Genomic DNA, 20,383 nt, shown 5'->3' with positions numbered 1-20,383 from the left:
TAACCCTGTCACGTAGGACACCAGGACATAGCTAGTGCCGGGAAACACTGGAGACCAGTTTCTGAGAACTCTCTGGAATGGGGGAGGCCCTGGGGACTCTGAGGGTGGGCAAGAGAGTTGAGGAGGAAGGACCCAACCTGGCTGTGTGCGAGGAGTACCTGGTGGACTGGTCATGAGAATTAGAAGCTAGACCTCTAGGCCTAATCTTCAAGGCCAGGACTAGGGTGCGGGTACAAAATTTAAGGAGGCTCAAAAGAATTGAAAACAAGGGTTCAGACAAATCCTTGTACACGTGCGCTCATAGCAGCGCTAGTTACAATCATCACAAGGTGGAAACAACCCAAATGTCCATCAATAGATGAATGAATAAACAAAAAGTGATCCATCCATACAGTGGAATATTACTCAGCCATAAAAAAGGAAGGAAGCTCTGACACATGCTACAGCATGGGTGAACCCTGAAAACATGATGCTGATTGAAAGAAGCCAGACACAAAGGCCACATAGTGTATGATCCCATTTATATGAAATGTCCAGAACAGGTAAATCTATAGAGATATAAAGTAGATTAGTGGTGGCCAGGGGCTGGGGGAGGGGGAATGGGGAGTAATGGCTAATAGGGATGAGGTTTCCTTTGGGGTGATGGAAATGTTCTGGAACTAGATAGAGGTGATGGTTGCACATCATCCATGCACTAAATGCCACTAAACTGTACATTTTTTTTTTTTTTTTTTTTTTTTTTGCGGTATGCGGGCCTCTCACTGTTGTGGCCTCTCCCGTTGCGGAGCACAGGCTCCGGACATGCAGGCTCAGCGGCCATGGCTCACGGGCCCAGCCGCTCTGCGGCATGTGGGATCTTCCCAGACCGGGGCATGAACCCGTGTCCCCTGCATCGGCAGGCGGACTCTCAACCACTGCGCCACCAGGGAAGCCCTGAACTGTACATTTTTAATTGGTGAATTTCATGTTACGTGAATTTCACCTCAACTTAAAAAAAAAAAAGAAAGAAAATTTAAGGAGGCACTCACTCTCAGGTTCCTTCATGTGCAGGTGGGCCCCAAGTTTGAAGTGAGCACCTCCTTAAATGTGGGCCCTACGTGCTCACTAGCCTCATCCCAGTCTGGTCTCTGCACATCCTCCTGGGACCAAGAACTGGAGCCCTGGAAAGTCTGCCACGGTTACAACGTGGGAGGCTGGCTGGAAGTGCTGCCCACAGTCCCTGCTGAAACCTGGCCCTGTTGTTGACACCGCCCTGGATGGGGTGCTGAGCACCTTCGTATTTTGATCAGAATCTGGCGAGCAGGGAAGAGGCTGGTCCTAGAGCTGGAGCCAAACGCTCTGGTTGCTCCCTGTCCTGGGCACCTGATGAGGGTTTTGTGTTCCAGGAGCCAGCTTGGACAGACCTGGCTCAGGGAGCAGTCATGCGACCTGCACTTCAGTTTCTTTTCTTTATAAAATAGGGCTAATCCCCCAACCCCATCATAGTACAGCTGTGAGGTCCAAATCGGAAAGAGTATCAGTGACTCCGTTAGCTCCACGGGCCTCACCGACACAAGTAGCTGTCGGCATCCTGGTACATTTTGAGGTGTAGACACATCTGTTAAAGATGTTGTTGCCTTGGGGACTTCCCTCGTGGTCCAGTGGATAAGAATGTGCTTTCCAATGCAGGGGACCCAGGTTTGATCCCTGGTCAGGGAACTAAGATCCCATATGCCGTGAGGCAACTAAGTCCATGCGCCACAACTACTAAGCCCGCACGCTGCAACGAAGAGCCCGTGCACTGCAACGAAAGATCCCACATACCACAACTAAGACCCAACACAACCTAATTAATTAATTAATTAATTAATTATTAAAAACATGTTGCCTTGGTTTGGGGTCATCAGAACCAAAGGCTGAGATGATTGCCAAGATGTGGTTTACCTGGGAAGTGACCCCAGGAAGCCCTGGAACCCTGCAGGGGGCGCCAATGAGCAGATGGTGCTAAGGGCAACGGGGGCTCCATCTCCCTGGGGACCCCAGGGAGACAGCATAGAGCACATATAGAAGCTGGTCCCAGCCCAGGGGCGAGGGGGCTGGGATATTTATCCTCCTGTTTCCATCAGGTATTAGCTGAGAGCTGTTCCCAGAGGGACTGACCCCTCACACTTCTAGCCTTCCCTGTGCACCAGCTAGACACACTCCTCTGATCACAGGAGGCCCCAGGCAAGGTCACAGGTACTTGCTGTGGAGGGGAGGGAGGCACAGATAGCATCTGCTCCAGCTTCATGGCATTTTTGCAACAGCAGGCATAAATGGGATATTGAAAGCACTTAACTGTGCTATTTGTGGTTGAGAAGAGTTGTTGGTTTTTGGAGGCCCACCATGTGCCAACACCCTGCCTAACTCACACAAGGGTCACCACTGTTGCCCCCTCATCACACCCACTGGTCTCCCACCTTTACTTCTGCAGGTAAAATCTTCTGAAAGTGGCAGATGGAGTTGGGGTCCTCTGTGCTGGTGACATTTAGAACAGAAGGTCAGATGCCACCTTGAGCGAGATTGCTCAGAGCAAACAAGGGGCCTGTTTCCCCCAGAGAACACTTTATTAAAAACACTTTAAGGGCTTCCCTGGTGGCGCAGTGGTTAAGAATCCACCTATCAGTGCAGGGGTCACAGGTTCAAGCCCTGGTCTGGGAAGATTCCACATGCCGCGGAGCAACTAAACCCGTGCCCCACAACCACTGAACCTGTGCTCTAGAGCCCGCGAGCCACAACTACTGAGCCCACGTGCCACAACTACTGAAGCCTGCCTGCTCTAGGGCCTGTGCTCCACAACAAAGAGAAGCCACTGCAATGAGAAGCCTGCGCACCACAACGAAGAGTAGCCCCCACTTGCCACAACTAGAGAAAGCCCACGCACAGCAACGAAGATCCGATGCAACCAAATATAAGTAAATAAATTTATAAAAAGAAAAATAAAATGATTCAACCAGGGTAGGATCTGCTTTCAAGTTCACTTTGTGGTTGTTGGCAGGATTCAATTCCCTATGAGCTGTGGAACTGAAGTCCTTGGTTCCTTGCTGGCTGTTGGCCAGAGGCTGCCCTTAGTTCTGTGACATGTGGGCCTCTTTATAGGGCAGTGAGCATCATTGTAGCCAACAAGAGAGAGTCTGCAACAAGATGGAAGTCTTGTATTTTAAACCTACTCACAGAAGTGAAGTCCCATCACCTTTACTGTATTCCATTGGTTAGAGGTGAGTCTACACTAGATCCAGCCTGCCCTCAAGTGGAGGATTACACAGGCCTGAACACCAGGATACCAAGACAAAAGGTTCCAAAGGGAACCATCTCACAAACTACTTAATGTCTTTTAAATTCTCTGTGGGCTCTTCCCAATGACAAATAAAAAGGGCAGGTGGATAAGGAAGATGAGAAAGGGGTGTTTTCTATACAGCATGGGTCAGCTTTTTCAGTTCAGATTTCTAAGCTGGCAAGAGGGTACATGATAGCTAAGAAATTCAAACTGGTGAGACAATGGCCAAAATTAACAAAACTGACAATGTCAAGTGTTGGTGAAGACATGGAGCCACTGGAACTCTCATTTGCTGTGGGTGGGAGGGTAAATTGGTGCAACAGTCTTAGAAGTCTGCTTGGCCGTATCTGCTTAAGCTGAAGATAGGCCTCCCTTACCTCTTAGAATTTCCACTCAGGGTATTTACCCAACAAGAATGAGTGTGTATTCATCAATCAGGCTCCCTGACTTCAGACTATACTACAAAGCTACAGTAATCAAGACAGTATGGTACTGGCACAAAAACAGAAATATAGATCAATGGAACAGGACAGAAAGCCCAGAGATAAACCCACACACATATGGTCACCTTATCTTTGATAAAGGAGGCAAGAATATACAGTGGAGAAAAGACAGCCTCTTCAATAAGTGGTGCTGGGAAAACTGGGCAGCTACATGTAAAGGAATGAAATTAGAACATTGCCTAACACCATACACAAAAATAAACTCAAAATGGATTAGAGACCTAAATGGAAGGCCAGACACTATAAAACTCTTAGAGGAAAACATAGGCAGAACACTCTATGACATAAATCACAGCAAGATCCTTTTGACCCACCTCCTATGACATAAATAACAACAAAATCCTTTTTGACCCACCTCCTAGAGAAATGGAAATAAAAACAAAAATAAACAAATGGGACCTAATGAAACTTAAAAGCTTTTGCACAGCAAAGGAAACCATAAACAAGACCAAAAGACAACCCTCAGAATGGGAGAAAATAGTTGCAAATGACAAAGGATTAATCTCCAAAATTTCTAAGCAGCTCATGCAGCTCAATAACAAAAAAACAAACAACCCAATCCAAAAATGGGCAGAAGAACTAAATAGACATTTCTCCAAAGAAGATATACAGATTGCCAACAAACACATGAAAGAATGCTCAACATCATTAATCATTAGAGAAATGCAAGTCAAAACTACAATGAGATATCATCTCACACTGGTCAGAATGGCCACCATCAAAATATCTACAAACAATAAATGCTGGAGAGGGTGTGGAGAAAAGGGAACACTCTTGCACTGCTGGTGGGAATGTGAATTGATACAGCCACTATGGAGAACAGTATGGAGGTTCCTTAAAAAACTACAAATAGAACTACCATATGACCCAGCAATCCCACTACTGGGCATATACCTTGAGAAAACCATAATTCAAAAAGAGTCATGTACCAAAATGTTCATTGCAGCTCTATTTACAATAGCCAGGACATGGAAGCAACCTAAGTGTCCATCAACAGATGAATGCATAAAGAAGATGTGGCATATATATATAAAATGGAATATTACTCAGTCATAAAAAGAAACAAAATTGAGTTATTTGTAGTGAGGTGGACGGACCTAGAGTCTGTCATACAGAGTGAAGTAAGTCAGAAAGAGAAAAACAAATACCATATGCTAACACATATATATGGAATCTAAAAAAAAAAAAAAGATCATGAAGAACCTAGGAGCAAGACGGGAATAAATACGCAGACCTACTAGAGAACGGACTTGAGGATACGCGGAAAGGGAAGGGTAAGCTGGGGCAAAGTGAGAGAGTGGCATGGACATACATACACTACCAAATGTAAAATAGATAGCTAGTGGGAAGCAGCCACATAGTACAGGGAGATCAGCTTGGTTCTTTGTGACCACCTAGAGGGGTGGGATAGGGAGGGTGGGAGGGAGGGAGACACAAGAGGGAAGAGATTTGGGGATATATGTATAACTGATTCACTTTGTTATAAAGCAGAAACTAACACACCATTGTAAAGTAATTATACTCCAATAAAGATGTTAAAAAAAAAAAAGAATAGGGCTTCCCTGGTGGCACAGTGGTTGAGAGTCCGCCTGCCGATGCAGGGGATACAGGTTCATGCCCCGGTCTGGGAAGATCCCACATGCCGCGGAGTGGCTAGGCCCATGAGCCATGGCCGCTGAGCCTGCACGTCCGGAGCCTGTGCTCCACAACGGGAGAGGCCACAACAGTGAGAGGCCCGCGTACCGCAAAAAAAAAAAAAAAAAAAAAAAAAAAAAAAAAAAAGAAAACAAACAAAAAAAAGAATATATATGACTAGTAAGAATAAAAACAAAATGAGTGTGTATTCATCAAAAGACATGTACAAGAGTACTCAGAGCAATTTCTTCCAATGGCCAAGAACTAGGGACAATCCAAATGTCCATCAACAGATGAACAGACTGCGGTACATCCATACAATGGAATACTACTCAGCAATTAACAAGAGGGAATTACTGATACAGGCAACACAGATGAATGTCTCAGACCTAACAGTGAATATAATTAGCCAGGCTCAGAAGAGAAGAGGCCTCGTCTGAGCCTTGCAATTACATCAAGTTCAAGAACAGGCGGAATGGAATTCCCTGGTGGTTCAGTGGTTAGGACTCAGCACTTTCACTGCCAGTGCCCCAAGTTCAATCTCTGCTCGGGGAGCTAAGATCCCACAGGTCAAGCAGCGTGGCAAAAAAAACAAAACCAAAACAAACAAACAAACAAATAGGCAGAATGAATGATGGGGCGAAGCCAGCAGCTTTGGGGGTTTGGGTGGAAGGGTGCCCAAGGGGATGCTCAAGGCTGGCACAGATCATTGCTCTGATCTGGGGGTGGAGAGAGCAGTAGGGGCCACAGCTGGGCTCTGGAACACTTGAATACAAGAAGTGTGGGGTATGCCACTAGTAGAAGCCACTGGGACTTGCACCTTCCATTCACTCTGCATGGACTTTGGGCTACAGAAGCCTTCCAGCTGAGAAGAACTTTGAGAGCCAGGAAGAGTTTTTGCAACAGTCAGCAGAGGCAGCGGAGAGACACAGCCGCACAAGAGTTCTCCCTCAGAACTACCGAATGAGGAGGTGAGGACCACTGAGATTCCCATTGTAAAGATTGACAAACTGAGGTATAGAGAGGTTAAGCCACTGCTCAGGGTCACCAGCTAGTGAGCACTGGAGCTGGGACCACATCTCCCCAGAAATGTCCCTCTCAGTCCCCAGGCCCCTGTGATGCCCGGGTCTCAGCGCCTCAGAGCCGGCTAAAGGCAGAAGGATAAGTCTTCCTCCTCTTCTCCCCTCCCTGTAGCCGAAGAGGATGTAAGCTTATTTGGAGCTGTGAGGATTGATGTGGCCCAAGTCAGGAGTTGGGGGCTAAGGGGACAGGCTCCATCGGGACTTTCCGGCCCCTTTGTGAGGCTGTTCCCAGGCCCTGTCGCACTCAAGAGGGTTGGGATTTTGCAGTCAGTGACCTGGCAATGATGGTTGATCCAGTCGGACCCAAGGCCGGTATGGGTCGTCCGGGGGCCCCTGGTCACACACAGATGCCCTGGAAAGTGATCTGGGGCTGGTTTCGGGGTGGCCAAGATCACAACCAGAGAGAACAAACAGGCTTTGCTTCCCAGCTGGATCGGATTCCATGGCCGGCGCCAGAGCAACCTGGGTGGGACCTGGCAGGTGGTGGCTGCACCCAGAGTGGAGAGATTCAGGGAGATATCTTAGCATCAGAGGCCTAGTTTTTCCAAGGCAGCTGAAGTGGGGGAGGGCGGGTACCGTCTCCCCCCACCCTCCCCTCCAGGATAGTTCACTGTCTCTACCCTCAGACTCCCAGGGCAGGGGACTCTTTTCCCTCAGATCCCTGTGCAGGGCAGTGTCTCCCCCTTCAGGTCCCCAGGCCAGTGTCGTTAGACACAAGTGCCTGGGTGGGTGGCGCATCCCCTTGGGATCCCCTGTGACCCCTTCTGGCCAATGAGCTGTGAGCAGAACTTTGACAAGGCACTTCCAGGCCAGAACACTTAAGTGACAGCATGAGACCCTTCTGAGTCCATCCCCACTGTCTTGGAGGGATGCTGGCCACCCCTTCGGGTGCGTTTCCTTGCAACCACGACCAGCAGCCTGTTGCCGCCCTGCCATGGGCACGTGATGTGGATAAGAAATAAGCCTTAGCCTTCCTACGCTGCAGAGATCTGGGGAATGTTCCTGACCTGGGCCACCCTGACGCTATGGGTACCTGGGGAAGAGAGAGCAGAAAAGGAAGCACATGTGTGGGAGAGACAGTGTGAGCCTGGGGTGGTTCATTTCACAAATAGTTTGTGGAGTCCGTATTCGCCAATTCTCCCACTGGCTCAAATCTGTGACCCCCCAAATCAATACTCACAGTGCTTTTGTGGCTATTGGTGGACACGCACAGTGCCAGAAAAAAATTTGAGTCCTCAGAGGTGCACGTTCCCAGCTGTGGTAGGACAAGGCGATGTTCTGCCTTCCTGTTCCAACTCTGACTGTAAACAGGCATCCTTCTTGAGGTCTAGCCAGTGGCCCATTTTGCATTTTTGTGCTTTTTCATTGGTGATTTTTGCTGTTTGAAAAGGCCCCCAAGTGTAGTGCTGAAGAGCTATCTAGTGTCCCCAGGTGCAAGAAGGCTGGGACGTACCTCCAGGAGCAAATACTCTCCGATGAGCTTTGTTCAGACACGAGTTCTAGGGCTGGTGGCCGTGAGTTCACCGTTAACAAATCGGCAGCATGTATATTAAACAAGGTGTCTTGAAATGCACAGAAAACAAGGTTATGTATTGATTACTTGACCAAAATGTGACTAGAGGCTTACAAGAACCTACCCGTACCTCCCCGAGGAATACAGTATTTCCTAATTCAGTTTTCACGCTACTTTACAAGAGGTAACTACCGTGATTCATGAGTATCTGCCGTTTGTGTCTACCACACAGCGGAGGAAAAGGGCCGCACAGAACAGAACAGCTTGGTGGTTAAGAGAGCGGGCTCTGGGTTGGAATCCCAGCTGTGAATTTAGCCGCCTCCTGCTTCGGTTTTCCTATCTGTGAAACGGCCACGCAACCAGGGCTTCCCACTGAGCTGGGGGAGGACTAAATGAGCTACTGTACATCAGGTGTTGGTGAGGAGGTCCTCGAAGTATAAACTGTAGCTGTTACTATTATTTCTGTTACGTGCCATGATGGAGGGGCGGGACCCGGTCTCCCCTGTGATTCGGAATCCCGGCTCAGGCACTCGCTGAGCCTCAGTTTCTCCCTCTGTAGAATGGGAGTGGCGGCAGCACCCCCTCCCCTCCAGGATTTCACCCACTAGCTGGGTGTGCGTCCGTCCCTGGCTCCTGCGAGCCACAGAGACCCACAGTCAGAATGGAGACTACAGACGGCCCGGACAGCGTGGTGTTTATTTCCTGGAGGGAGGACGCCCGCGTGGCCTCCAGGCACCAGCGAGTTTTGACACAAATGACTTGAAGGCACTGGTTTCCGTCCAGCCCCTACCCCTGCCTTGCCCATCAGGGCCCGGGGGGCAGGAGACCCATCACCAAGCAGACCGCTCCCGGCCCCTCCTCCAGGGCTGCTGCTCCGCTGGGTGGCCGAGGGTCCGGAATGCCTTGCGCCGCCAAGGCTCCCAGGATTCAATGCGGTGGGCAGCTGCCAGTCCGGGGGTGTCAGGCAGGGGACTCTTCCCCGGGGCCGGTGAGGGGCTAAGAGACGCTAGGGGGCAGGCGGGCAGCTGCCGTCTTCTCCACCACGAAGCCATAGTTGTACTGGGGGGTGGGGAGTGGGGTGAGGGGAGAGCACAGAGTGAAGGAGGGGCCACTGGGGTGCCGGAGAAGTGGTGGGGCATGGGGATCTGGAGCCCTCGAGGTGGGTTATAGCTGGGAGAGAAGAGGGACCCAGGGGAGACTGGCGGGCCTGCACCCCCCGAACCCACCCCCTCCCTACCCTGCACCCACCTCCTCCTCAATGTCCGCCAGTGACTTGATGGTCAGATCAGCAAAGGCAGAGAAGGCCTGGCAGGCAAGGGGCAGGTCAATCTCGGGCAGGGACCCCAACGTGGAACCCCCGTTCCCTCATCTTCAAGGAGGGCCCCCTCAATATTTGCCTGAATGTCATCTCCCCTTTCCTAACATCATCGCTCGCCCCCAGCATCCAGCTGCCCCTCCTGACTCCCCCATTCCAGGAGACCCTCCCGCCCCCTTGCCTTGGCCTCCAGCCTCCTCTCACCCAGGAACTCCCCTCTGTGCTGAGGTGCTGGTTACACAGACGATGCTCCCTGATTCCTGTTGCCTAGAAACGCAATGGGGAGGGGCAGACCCAGACTCCCTGCGACCCGGACTCACCAGGGGACCACAGCTCTTGCCCTCGAATCGGGGGTGCAGCGTGAAGGGAACCCCATCCATGGCTGAGGAAGGCAGGTGGGGGGAAGGAGCTGAGGCCCAGGAGACTTGAGGCCTGCCCGCTCCCCACCCTGAGAAGCCCATCCTGGAGGTCTTGGCTCTTCCCAGTCTTGACAGAACGGGGAAAACTCAGGCCTGGTCCAACCCTGCCCTTGCACCTTCCTGGCTGTACAATCTCGGGCCAGTCTTGCCCCACCCCCACCCCAGTGCCTCAATTTCCCTGCTCTGTGCTCACCTGAGATGCCGTAGAGGTTAGAGGCCTCGTAGATGGAGTTGCTCCTCCGAAGTGTAGATGCCCGAGAGCCCAGCCTCGAAAGCGTCCGCTCCGGGAAGCCACCCTTGCTGGTGGAGGCAGGATGACCCAAGTCAGAGGCCTGACATCCACCGCCCCCACCCCATGGCCGCTCCCATCCCTGAGCCCGAGGACTCACGAGGGCTGGCCAGGCGGGTCCAGGGAGAGGTCTCTCATGTCTCGGCTGAGAGCTCGGGGCTTGGGCACTGGCCGTGGGGCCTTGGCCTTCTTGCACCAGATGGCGAAGCCCCCCATGTCCCTAGAGGAGGAGGAAAAGAGAGAAGGGGCTCTGGCCCAGTGTGCAGCCAGGGCTGAGAATAGCTGCTAGGGGAAGGCAGGCCTCTGGAGACCTCACATGTCAGCCCACACGCTCGGCAACATACTAACTAGTATGATGGGTGCAGTCACCGTACCGGGTGCTTCAGACACACCAACTCATTTGGTCCTCACCATCACCCTAAGAGATTAGTACAACTGTTCCCACCTTAACATGTGGAAACGGAGGCACAGAGAGGTGGCAGAAGGGATGCAGGGACTCATGGGAGTCCCTGAGGGTCAGAGGGGTAGGTATGGGGGTTGGGAGGGCAAGGAAGGAGGGCTGGGGGGTGGCCCTACCCGACTCGCAGGTATCCAGGCACCGTCTTGGTTTTTCCACTCAGCCGGACGTCAAAGACAGCTGTGTCCGCGACCCCCAAGGGCACCAGCTTCACACACATGCGTTTCTTCTTGGACACGGAGGCTTCTGGGAGTGAGGGACAGGGGAATGAGAAAAGGGAAGAAGCAGGAAAGGGGTCCAAAGATGGCTCCAGGAGAATGCTCGCCAAGGTTTTTATATTTGTGATGAAATAAAATCGTTGGCTGTTGTTTAAGGCAGCCATCTGGATGGTGCTAGGGCAGTGGTGACATCATGAATGGTAAAGCCATAGGAGGGGAACCCATGAAGCTTTTAGGAGCCATTGGGGCAGGCTCATCTTCGGTGACATGGAGGAGCATTCATGGGGTGGCCATGGGCACCACAGTGAGGGTGGGTAGCTGTGGGATCAGACAGAAGTACATACCCATCCTGGCCCTCCAAACACACTTTCCCTCAGCCCTCTAATCCAGAGGCCAGCAAACTACAACCTATGAGCCAAATCCGGCCCAAGATCTGTTTTTGTCTGGCTCATGAGCAAAGCATGGCTTTTACATTTTTAAAGGGGTATATATTATATATATATATGCAACAGAAACCATCTGGCCTGGAAAGCCTAATATATTTACTACCTGGTCCTTTACAGGAAAAGTTTGCCAAGTCCAGTACCAATAGATATATGCTGAGAGCCAAATATAAACGACAAGACATGGAGGGGACATGAGAGGCAGGGAGAGCCTTATGGTTAGAAAGCAGAGCAGTCGGGGCTGGGAGGGCAGCACCAGGGCAACTGGAGCCCGTGTACAAAAGCGTGGAAGTGGAAAATAGAACTGCGCGGGGATCAGCTTAGCTACAGTGTAAGAAGAAGGCGTTGTAGTAGCAGTAATAAAACAGGTCGCATTGACTGAACACTTACTCTAGAACAGTGACTGTACCAATGGCACATTTTTACGCAGGGCGGGGTACATCGTCCCGCCCTAGATCAGGGCTCCGAGTCCTCAGCCAACACTGTCATTACCCAGTGGATCGACGGGTGGCCAAAATTCAAATTGCACGCCTGTGGTCCCTCCATTCCCTTCCTGGACACTCCCTGCAGAGACGCGAACGTGCCCCTGACCCCCCACCCCATTCCCGCCTTCGACAGGGGACTCACTGGAGTCCAGGGGGTCGCAGACAGGGAAGAATCCCGGCGGGAGGGAGCTCTTGTCCACCAGGACCTGGATATCGACCACCACGTTCTCCTGTGGATTCTGGTGGAGGGCGGGGGTGGGGGGGGAATACATCGAGAATCACTCAGCAGCAGGGACCGTGTGCCTACCATAGAGCCCAGAGAATGGACAAAGGGGAGGACCCCAGGGACTCCGAAGGTGAGGGCCCCTTACCTCTAGGCTGCCCAAAGGATTGAGGCACAGGAAGTAGCCGGATTTCTGCCCGAAAGTCTTGCCGAAGCTGGCGGGCGCCCCCTCCACAGTGCAGGAGATCTACAGCGCGGATGCGGGTCAGCGCCAGGCTCTTACCCGGCCGCAGCCGACTCTGCCACCATTCAGCCCCCGGCCCCTGGTGTCACCGCCTCTCTCCCTATTCGTCCCTGGTCCCCTGACATTGCTCACCGCACTGAACCCCCGCGGAGGGGGCGCCGAGGCCGACGACCAGGCCAAACCTGCCAACGGGGCCGCGTCGGCCCCGGACCCCGGATCCATCCTCCAAGCCAAGCACCGAAGGCGGTGAACGGCCTCTGACCTCCTAGCCGCAGCTGGTCTACGGAGTTTGGGCAAGAGTCTGAACTACAACTCCCAGACGGCCTTGCAAGACGGGGGCCCGGAAGCGCCGTGTGAGCGTGCCGCGGAAGCCGCCGGCCAATCGCGTAGGGACAAGCAGCCACACCCTTCATGCCCACCCTCCACCACCACCCCTTCCACCACCACCCCCAACCCCATGGTGGGCCTCTGAGCGACGTTTGCGGAAAACTGTCTCGCTTTCTTCTCACGCCCCAGCAACTTCTGCCGGAAATGTCTCGCTAGCTGCAAACCAAAACTACATTCCCCAGAATTCCTTGCGGTATCAGCCTCTACTCCAGAGATATACAGTCGGTGTTTCACGGAAATTTGGGGGAGAAATACGAAAAACTCGCAATTCTAGCTCCAGGAGGTCATCCGAAAGGACAGTTTCATGTGTTATGCTGCGATTAGTTTAACAAAAAATACGGACCAACTTGAGCCATGAAATCTCGGTGTAACTTGAGGAATTATTCACAGATACAATTAGTTTTTTTTTTTTTTTAATGGTATAAAAGTATTTAGCATGGCTACATGCTTTTACACGCCTCAGGGGGAAATATGGAAAACTAGGGAACAGAATATTATCTACTCCTGTATATTTTCCAATTTTTTACAATATCCTGGGTTAGCCCACTGCCTGTTTTTTGTACCACCTGTGAGAAAAAAAAAAAAAAATGGTTTTTATATTTGTGATGAAATAAAATTGTTTTTAAGGCAGGACAAAAAAACTTTTAACATAAAATTCTCTCTGCCGTTTGGGCCACTACCTGCTCCCCTTTAGCGTGCATTGCGCATCTGCATTATACGTTAACTAGATATCCTTAACACAGGAATCCCTGCTTGAAAGAAAAGAGCGATTTTCTTCTGGTGCCAGGAAGGTAGCTCCTTAGGAGATAACATTTCTTTCTCCATCCAGTAAAGGGTCATGATAACCCACTACTCACCTTGTATGTGCAGATCTGGACTACGGAAACTGTCAAAACCTTGACTCAAAAACTATACAACTGTGCTTTGACCTCTAACTGGTGGAACGGTCCTCAGAACTTTCTGAAAGACTTTCTTTCACGATACAATCTCAAGACTATGGGGTCCTCTTAAAGTACCCCATTATTCCCACTGCTTAGGAGGAATGTTGGTTCCCAACCCCAGGAGTTCCCCAGGTGAAATTTGAAACTGACCCCATACACAGAAGGCAAGGAGAAACCAAAGAAAGAGGCAGACCACTCCGGATTGGTAGGTGGCAGGTTTAACAAACGAGGGAACTTATATACGAGGCTTGTCTCAGGTAGCCACAAGATGAGTAGATCTCCACACTGAGATAGGCAAGGGGCAGGGCACAACCTTTAAAAGAATGACATAACTGTTGAGGACACGACATAAACTGGTTATGATCTCGGAGAGACAGCAGTGAGTAGTCCTGAAGAGAGATCTCAATTCCCTGCCCAGGAATTGAACCTGGGTAGCCTGGATGAAAACCAGGAATCCTAGCCACTATACCACCAGGGGCTAGAGGCTAGAAGCAAAGGGGCCCTGGCTGTTTCCCCAGTTTGAAAGCAGGAATGTTTCAAGGAGGCAAAAATTGTAAAAACAGGTACAAAGTTTATTATTAGAGACACAGCACCGTGGTGTATGGGAGAGCACACAGAGAAGTTTACTTATTTAAGTCAGGCAGAAATACACAGAAATACAGAATACACAGGAAGCTAGGCAGAAATACACACCTAGGGCTTCCCTGGTGGCGCAGTGGTTGAGAGTCCGCCTGCCGAGGCAGGGGACACGGGTTCGTGCCCCGGTCCGGGAAGATCCCACATGCCGCGGAGCAGCTGGGCCCGTGAGCCATGGCCGCTGAGCCTGCGCGTCCGGAGCCTGTGCTCCGCAACGGGAGAGGCCACAGCGGTGAGAGGCCCACGTACCGCAAAAAAAAAAAGAAAAGAAAAGAAATACACACCTAGAGAGAAAGGGTATGGGCAACCTCTCTTCCTCTAATGAGGAAGAGCGCAGTAAAGAACTGATACAAATCACTTATATAGGACAGTACTTCCGGGCCTTTGTTTGTCTTTGGCCAATTATCTCATTTCTTTTCCCACATCTGACCTGTTCTAGGTCACTCCCCAACATGCGTGCACAACTTTTTGCTAAGATGGATCCCACCGCAAAGGCCTGTGGGTGCATGTCCACACTTATGGGGTGGGGGCCCCTCCCTTTTTGACCCCCAAGGAGCCTTCCTGAGCATGTGCAGACAGGGAAGTTTTCCTTAACCTCAGGAGTAGTCATCTTATCTCTTTACTTCAGCAGAGCTCAGCTTCTGCCACCAGCTTTGTCCTTGGAGTGTCTGGGTGAGAACAAAGCTTCAATTTTACTCCACTTGACAAACACCAGCTGTCCAACCCAGGGGCCCCTCTATCTCTTACCTCAGTTAGAACCAACTAGGTCCAAAATGGCAGTTGAGTTGACTTCCACTAGACCTTGAGCCTCAGTATACACTAATTGTAATACATCAGTAAGCTAAATGTCACACCCACAGGCGCCATGACAGTTCTGAGGCCGACCGTAAAAGGCCAAAAAGTTGGTGGTGGCCTAATTCCTGGAAATCCCCTCCCCTTCCCCAAAATAGTTGGAATAATCTTCACACTCTAGCCTATGAAATTACCCATCCCTATAAAAACTGACAACCCCATATCCTGCCTTCCAAGATGGCCCACACTCTGTCTATGGAGTGTGTATCTCCCTGAATAAACCTTCTTTCACTTTACTTTCACTTTCCTTGCTCTTGAATTCTTTCCTGTGCAAAGCCAAGAACCCACACTTGGTGTCCGTCCCAGGGACTCACCTAAGACCTGGGATGTGACCATCCTCTCACACCCCACTTTCTCTCCTACAGCAACACTGCTTACCAGAATCTTAAAAGTTTATATAAAGGCCTTAACAGGATTCAGTCGCATATACCGTTCAGATTGTCTTAACGATACTTTACTCTCTCAAGGCTGCATCCTTGAAAATGGATCCCTTTGTGAGAACAGTGGGTGGAACATACATTCCAAGGATGGAGAGGGGGTGAGGGCCCTCTGGTTCCCTGGGTCCTCCTCGAGGGTCAACTGATAGCCATGTCCTCTCAATGACCTCCTCCTGAAATGGAGCAGGACCCTGTAGTCAGTCCTTCCCCATGTCCTCAGCCTGCCTTTTGTTTGTGGAAAAACTTTAGTCGATGAATAAATTCAATCAGAGAAATGAGGAAATGCAGAAACAAAGGAAAACAGTCTAGCAAGACTAAATAATAATCATTTAGTCATTAAGCATAGTCAAGGACTTTTAGTTCCTTCTCAGGGGCTATAGATAATATTCTGAGCCATATCCTGTGAGCTGTCTTGTAGATACCGAAACCCCCCACCAGCTGGAAGAAGTTAACTACATGATGACCAGACTGCAGCCAGGACCTAAGCTGCTCCAATTTACACAGTTCCAAGAACTGGCCTCAAAGAAATGGGAACAAACCCTGGAACTGAAGATTAACTCTACTTAAAACAATCAGAATGATGCTGATCAGACCACCGCATGACCAATTTCAAGATGACTGTCAGAGCTGACTGTGCAGTTTCTGCATGTAGCCCCTACATGCAGGGACCTGAAGGGGAGTTGGCCTTTGGACAGGAGTCCATCCTCCACTGCCCCCTGCCACCCAGTTGCCGGCATCCAAAATAAAGCAAACTTTCCTTTCCACCAACCTGTCTCTTTATTGGCTTTTGAGCAGTGAGCAGCCAGACCCCACTCTTGGTTACATTCCAACACTCCACCCCTCACACCGGCTCTCTTACAATTTCACATTGCCCCCTCTTCCACAATATGCACTGAGTCTCAGCCAGGGATTTCATTAGCACTGGAGGCGGCTCATTAGGCAGCTATGTGGCTACTCTGGAGGCAGATAGCACAGCCACAACATAGGTATGTGCAAGAGGAAACACAGATTAAGATAATGGATGCCCAAAATAAGTAACAATTTTTCCCACCAAGAGCCCCATTGAGGCAGGAGATAGATGGGCTCCAGGCTGGACATTTACAACTAGCCTTCTGTTTACATTTCCTGAGGCAAGAGGCAGGTGGGCTCCAGGCTAGATATTTACAACTGGCCTCCTGTTTGCACTTTGAGATGGAAATAACAACAGAAACAGGGTAAATAGCTGGATTTTGTCTCCTGTGGACACCTTAATATAACAGTTATGGCAGGGACAGAGAGAGGCTATAACCTGTTTAAATAAAAGATCAAGAGGTTGGCCACTGGGTGGCCCCGCGGTTTCCTCCAGAAACGGCGCAAATTAACACATGTGCATGAAGAGGTGCCTGGTCCACCTCACATTTTGTACCTGCTACCTGGCTTCTTACCTCAGGAACAAGTATGTCCTGTCTGTCTTGAAATTTACCTACCCTACATTATTCCAAGGGTGGCAGGCATTAATTGGTGGACTTTTGCTTCATGTGTCATGGAAACTACGCTGGGCAGAGATCAACAGCAGTTCAAGATCTGATGTTTTGACATGGCTTCCTGCTTCATTGCTGTTTGTGGGTATCATCTATGCTGGTTACAGAGCTTTGTCGAGACTGGCCATTCCTATGTTTCTCATTTTGCATAATGTAGCCGAAGTTATCATCTGTGGGCACCAGAAGTGTTTTCAGAAAGATTACATCTCCTGCAAAGATCTGTAGTGCCCTCTTCCTCCTGGCTGCCGCAGGGTGCCTGCTCTTCAACGACTCCCAGTTTTGATGGCTATTTCTGGGCTGTAATTCATTTATTCTGCACAGGGGCTTATAAGATACTACAGAAATCCCAGAAACCCAACGCGTTAAGTGACATTGACCAGCAGTACTTAAACTATCTATTCAGTGTGGTACTCCTGGCATTTGCATCTCACCCCACAGGTGATCTCCTCAGCGTCCTGGACTTTCTGTTCCTGTATACCTACAGATTCCATGGCAGCTGCTGTGCCAGTGGATTTTTAGGATTCTTTCTCATGTTCAGCACAGTGAAGCTAAAAAGAGTTATGACCCCAGGCCCCTTTTCTTTGCTAAGGGGCTTTCCTGGTGGCGCAGTGGTTAAGAATCCGCCTACCAATGCAGGGGACGCAGGTTCGAGCCCTGGTCTGGGAAGATCCCACATCCTGTGGAGCAACTAAGCCCGTGCACCACAGCTACTGAGCCTGCATTCTAGAGCTCGTGAGCCACAACTACTGAGCCCGCATGCCGCAACTACTGAAGCCCACGCGCCTAGAGCCCGTGCTCTGCAACAAGCCACCACAATGAGAAGCCTGTGCACCGCAACAAAGAGTAGCCCCTGCTCGCTGCAACTAGACAAAAGCCTGCGCGTGGCAACGAAGACCCAACACAGCCCCCCAAAATATAAATGAATGAATGAATGAATAAATAAATAAGTAAATAAATAAATAAATAAAACACCACACAGAAAAAAAAGAAAAAGAGCTTGGCCACTTCCCTGGTGGTCCAGTGGTAAAGAATCTGTCTTCCAATGCAGGGGACGCGGGTTCAATCCCTTGTCAGGGAACTAAGATCCCACATGTCGCAGGGCAATGGAACCCACACAACACAACTACCGCACTCACGCACCTCAACTAGAGAGACCACGTGCTGCAAACTACAGAGCCCATGTGCACGAGAAACAAGCCCGCACACCGCAACAAAAGATGCCACATGCCTAAACGAAGACCCTGCGTGCTGCAACTAAGACCCAACGCAGCCAGAAATAAATGAAAAAATAATAAATCTTAAAAAAATATAGATCAAGAGGTCACATATTTCCCATCCTTGGGGCAAGAAAGACACTGCACATGTGTTAAAAGGCTCCTTGGGGCGTCAAAAGGCAGGGGACAGGGACCTCCCTGGTGGTCCAGTGGGTAAAACTCCACACTCCCAATGCAGGGGGCCCGGGTTCAATCCCTGGTCAGGGAACTAGATCCCACACGCACGCCACAACTAAGAGTTCGCACGCCACAACTAAGAAGTCCACATGCTGCAACGAAGAAGTCCTCATGCCACAACTAAAGATCCCGTGTGCCTCAACAAATTATCCCCTCTGCCGCATCTAAGACCCAGTGTGGCCAAAATAAATAAATAATAAATAAATAAATTTTTTATAGGAGGGAGTCCAGGGGACACCTGACCGTAATAAGTCATGTCAATTCACACACACCCCCACCCCAGGAGGCCCTTGTGTTAGAATCCATCTTGTCTGAGGGCTGTGTGCACCTACGGAGGGTCCTGAGGCAAATCAACCATGGGCCCAAAGCAAGATGATTGGCCAGAGGGGAGACAAAGACCCAGAAGACTGCCCCCTTATAAAGGATTGAAACTTCCCCAAAGCACGCCTTTCTTGCTGAGTTCACCCGTCCGTCTGCACTCTGCTTTTCTAATAGATGCTTTACTTTCCTCTCTACCTTCCGTCTCCTTGTCAGAATGTTCTCTTTTCAAGGCAGACAAAGCCCGGGGCCCAGACTCTAGCCACAGTCCCTCGTGGTCTAGTGGTTAGGACTTGGCATTCTCACCACCATGACCAGAGGTCAATCCCTGATCAGGGAACTAAGATCTCACTTCAAGCTGTTGCTCACTGCCAGCTACCGCTCACTGCTGTGTGTGTTCGAAATCACCATGATCTGAACCACTGATTTATTGAGTCCCTGAGGCTGGGAATCACTCAGGGCATTCACTGTGTCCTCATGTGCTTTAATAAAGATGCTACATTAGCAGACTCATCGGGTATGGACGCACAGCATTCTGCTTGGATAATGGCCCAGGTGCCTCCTTGCGAGGCAGTAGTGATGTCCAAGGCCATCTTATTTTGGAGGACAGCTCTTCTCATTTAAGCCTTGCTGGGTGTATTGACTAAGGGCTTCTCTGTGTGCTATAACGTCCTCCAGGCCCATAGAGGGAATAAAGACAGTGGCCAAATGATTGTACCAGTGGAAAACAGAACTTGCCCACCTGGGAGACAGCAGATGAGGGGAGGGAAGTTGGCAACTTTTGTTACTGTAGGGTGGATTCTCCCCATACCCAGGGTGTAGCAGCCCAATCATCCAGGTGAAAACCACAGCCAAAGAGTTTTCCCACACATCAACGGGTCCTGCTTAGGATTACCCAATAAATATGTGGGTTACATGACCAGTCAGTGCCAGACCAGTTGCTGTTCTTTAATATGACAGAATACCTGCACAGTTCCAATGATGTCCTCCCCATATTCCTGGTACAACTGGGTTGGTTCTGTTGAAAGTGTTTTTTCTGTTCCCAGCATAGGGGTGCCTAGGTGCTCAGATACCCCTAACCCGGGGTAAGCCACATGAATCCATTCCAACTCTGAGCGTAGCCACCCATGCTTCTGATGGTGGTGTTTTTAGGACCTTTCTGGTCAGCAGTTGGCTGGGCTGCCTGTGTTGATTGATTGACAGAAAAAGAACACCCACGTCCAGCGTTACTGACGGTTTGTGTCCCAGGCAATATTGGTAATATCAGGTGAATTAAGAGCATTCATCCTATTTGTTTTTTTTCTGTAATGTCACACACTGCTTTAGTGCCTTCTTATTTCGTTACTGGAGTGTTGGTACCCACCATGATGATCCCAATGAACTAGAGAGGGGCAGCTGCCCACATATCCAACAGCTGGACCGATTGCTGGCCATATCTGTGGGCCCACTGTAAGAAGGTGTTTGCATCATGTCCCCATCCTGTGACCGAGCACCATAGGAACAGCAGAAGTCTGAGGTCAAAAAGACAGATTATTTAGTAGGAACTGGTACTGGGAGGTCTTCCCTTCTAGAAGAATTACGCTTGTGGCCTGATCCTTAGTTTTTAACGTGGCTGCAGCTTTAGGAACTTGACCTGGTTGTACATAGCGTACATGTTGGCCAGCAGCACTGCCAGGCGTGAGATGGACTGGGGGTGGGATATGTCAGACCAGGACCACCA

The 20,383-nt window shown here is 50.2% G+C and overlaps 1 protein-coding gene and 1 pseudogene across 1 annotated transcript; one reads left to right on the top strand and one right to left on the bottom strand.

The window, feature by feature from the left end:
* Window positions 1–8,705: 8,705 nt before the first annotated feature.
* Window positions 8,706–12,455, bottom strand: MVB12A (multivesicular body subunit 12A). The gene is made up of 9 exons (XM_059060449.2): window positions 12,254–12,455; window positions 12,026–12,124; window positions 11,797–11,893; window positions 10,628–10,754; window positions 10,152–10,271; window positions 9,956–10,062; window positions 9,664–9,725; window positions 9,277–9,333; window positions 8,706–9,087 (listed from the first exon to the last, which is right to left on the bottom strand). Exons 1-9 carry the CDS (start codon window positions 12,341–12,343, stop codon window positions 9,025–9,027), a joined length of 822 nt encoding a protein of 273 aa, XP_058916432.1. The 5' UTR covers window positions 12,344–12,455; the 3' UTR covers window positions 8,706–9,024.
* A 4,283-nt stretch (window positions 12,456–16,738) lies between these two features.
* On the top strand, window positions 16,739–17,510 carry LOC131754842 (UDP-N-acetylglucosamine transporter TMEM241 pseudogene; annotated as a pseudogene).
* Window positions 17,511–20,383: the final 2,873 nt, after the last annotated feature.

The sequence above is a fragment of the Kogia breviceps genome, chromosome 4, assembly GCF_026419965.1.
Source record: "Kogia breviceps isolate mKogBre1 chromosome 4, mKogBre1 haplotype 1, whole genome shotgun sequence".
Lineage (NCBI taxonomy): Eukaryota > Metazoa > Chordata > Mammalia > Artiodactyla > Physeteridae > Kogia > Kogia breviceps.
This window is presented reverse-complemented; position numbering and strand designations above follow the sequence as displayed.

Coding starts and splice junctions, on each gene's coding strand:
- MVB12A (XM_059060449.2), bottom strand. CDS start 12,343: ATGGATCCGGGGTCCGGGGCCGACGCGGCCCCGTTGGCAGGTTTGGCC. Junction 12,125..12,253: donor CTCCGCGGGGGTTCAGTGCG/GTGAGCAATGTC, acceptor TCCGCGCTGTAG/ATCTCCTGCACTGTGGAGGG. Junction 11,894..12,025: donor ATCCTTTGGGCAGCCTAGAG/GTAAGGGGCCCT, acceptor GCCCTCCACCAG/AATCCACAGGAGAACGTGGT.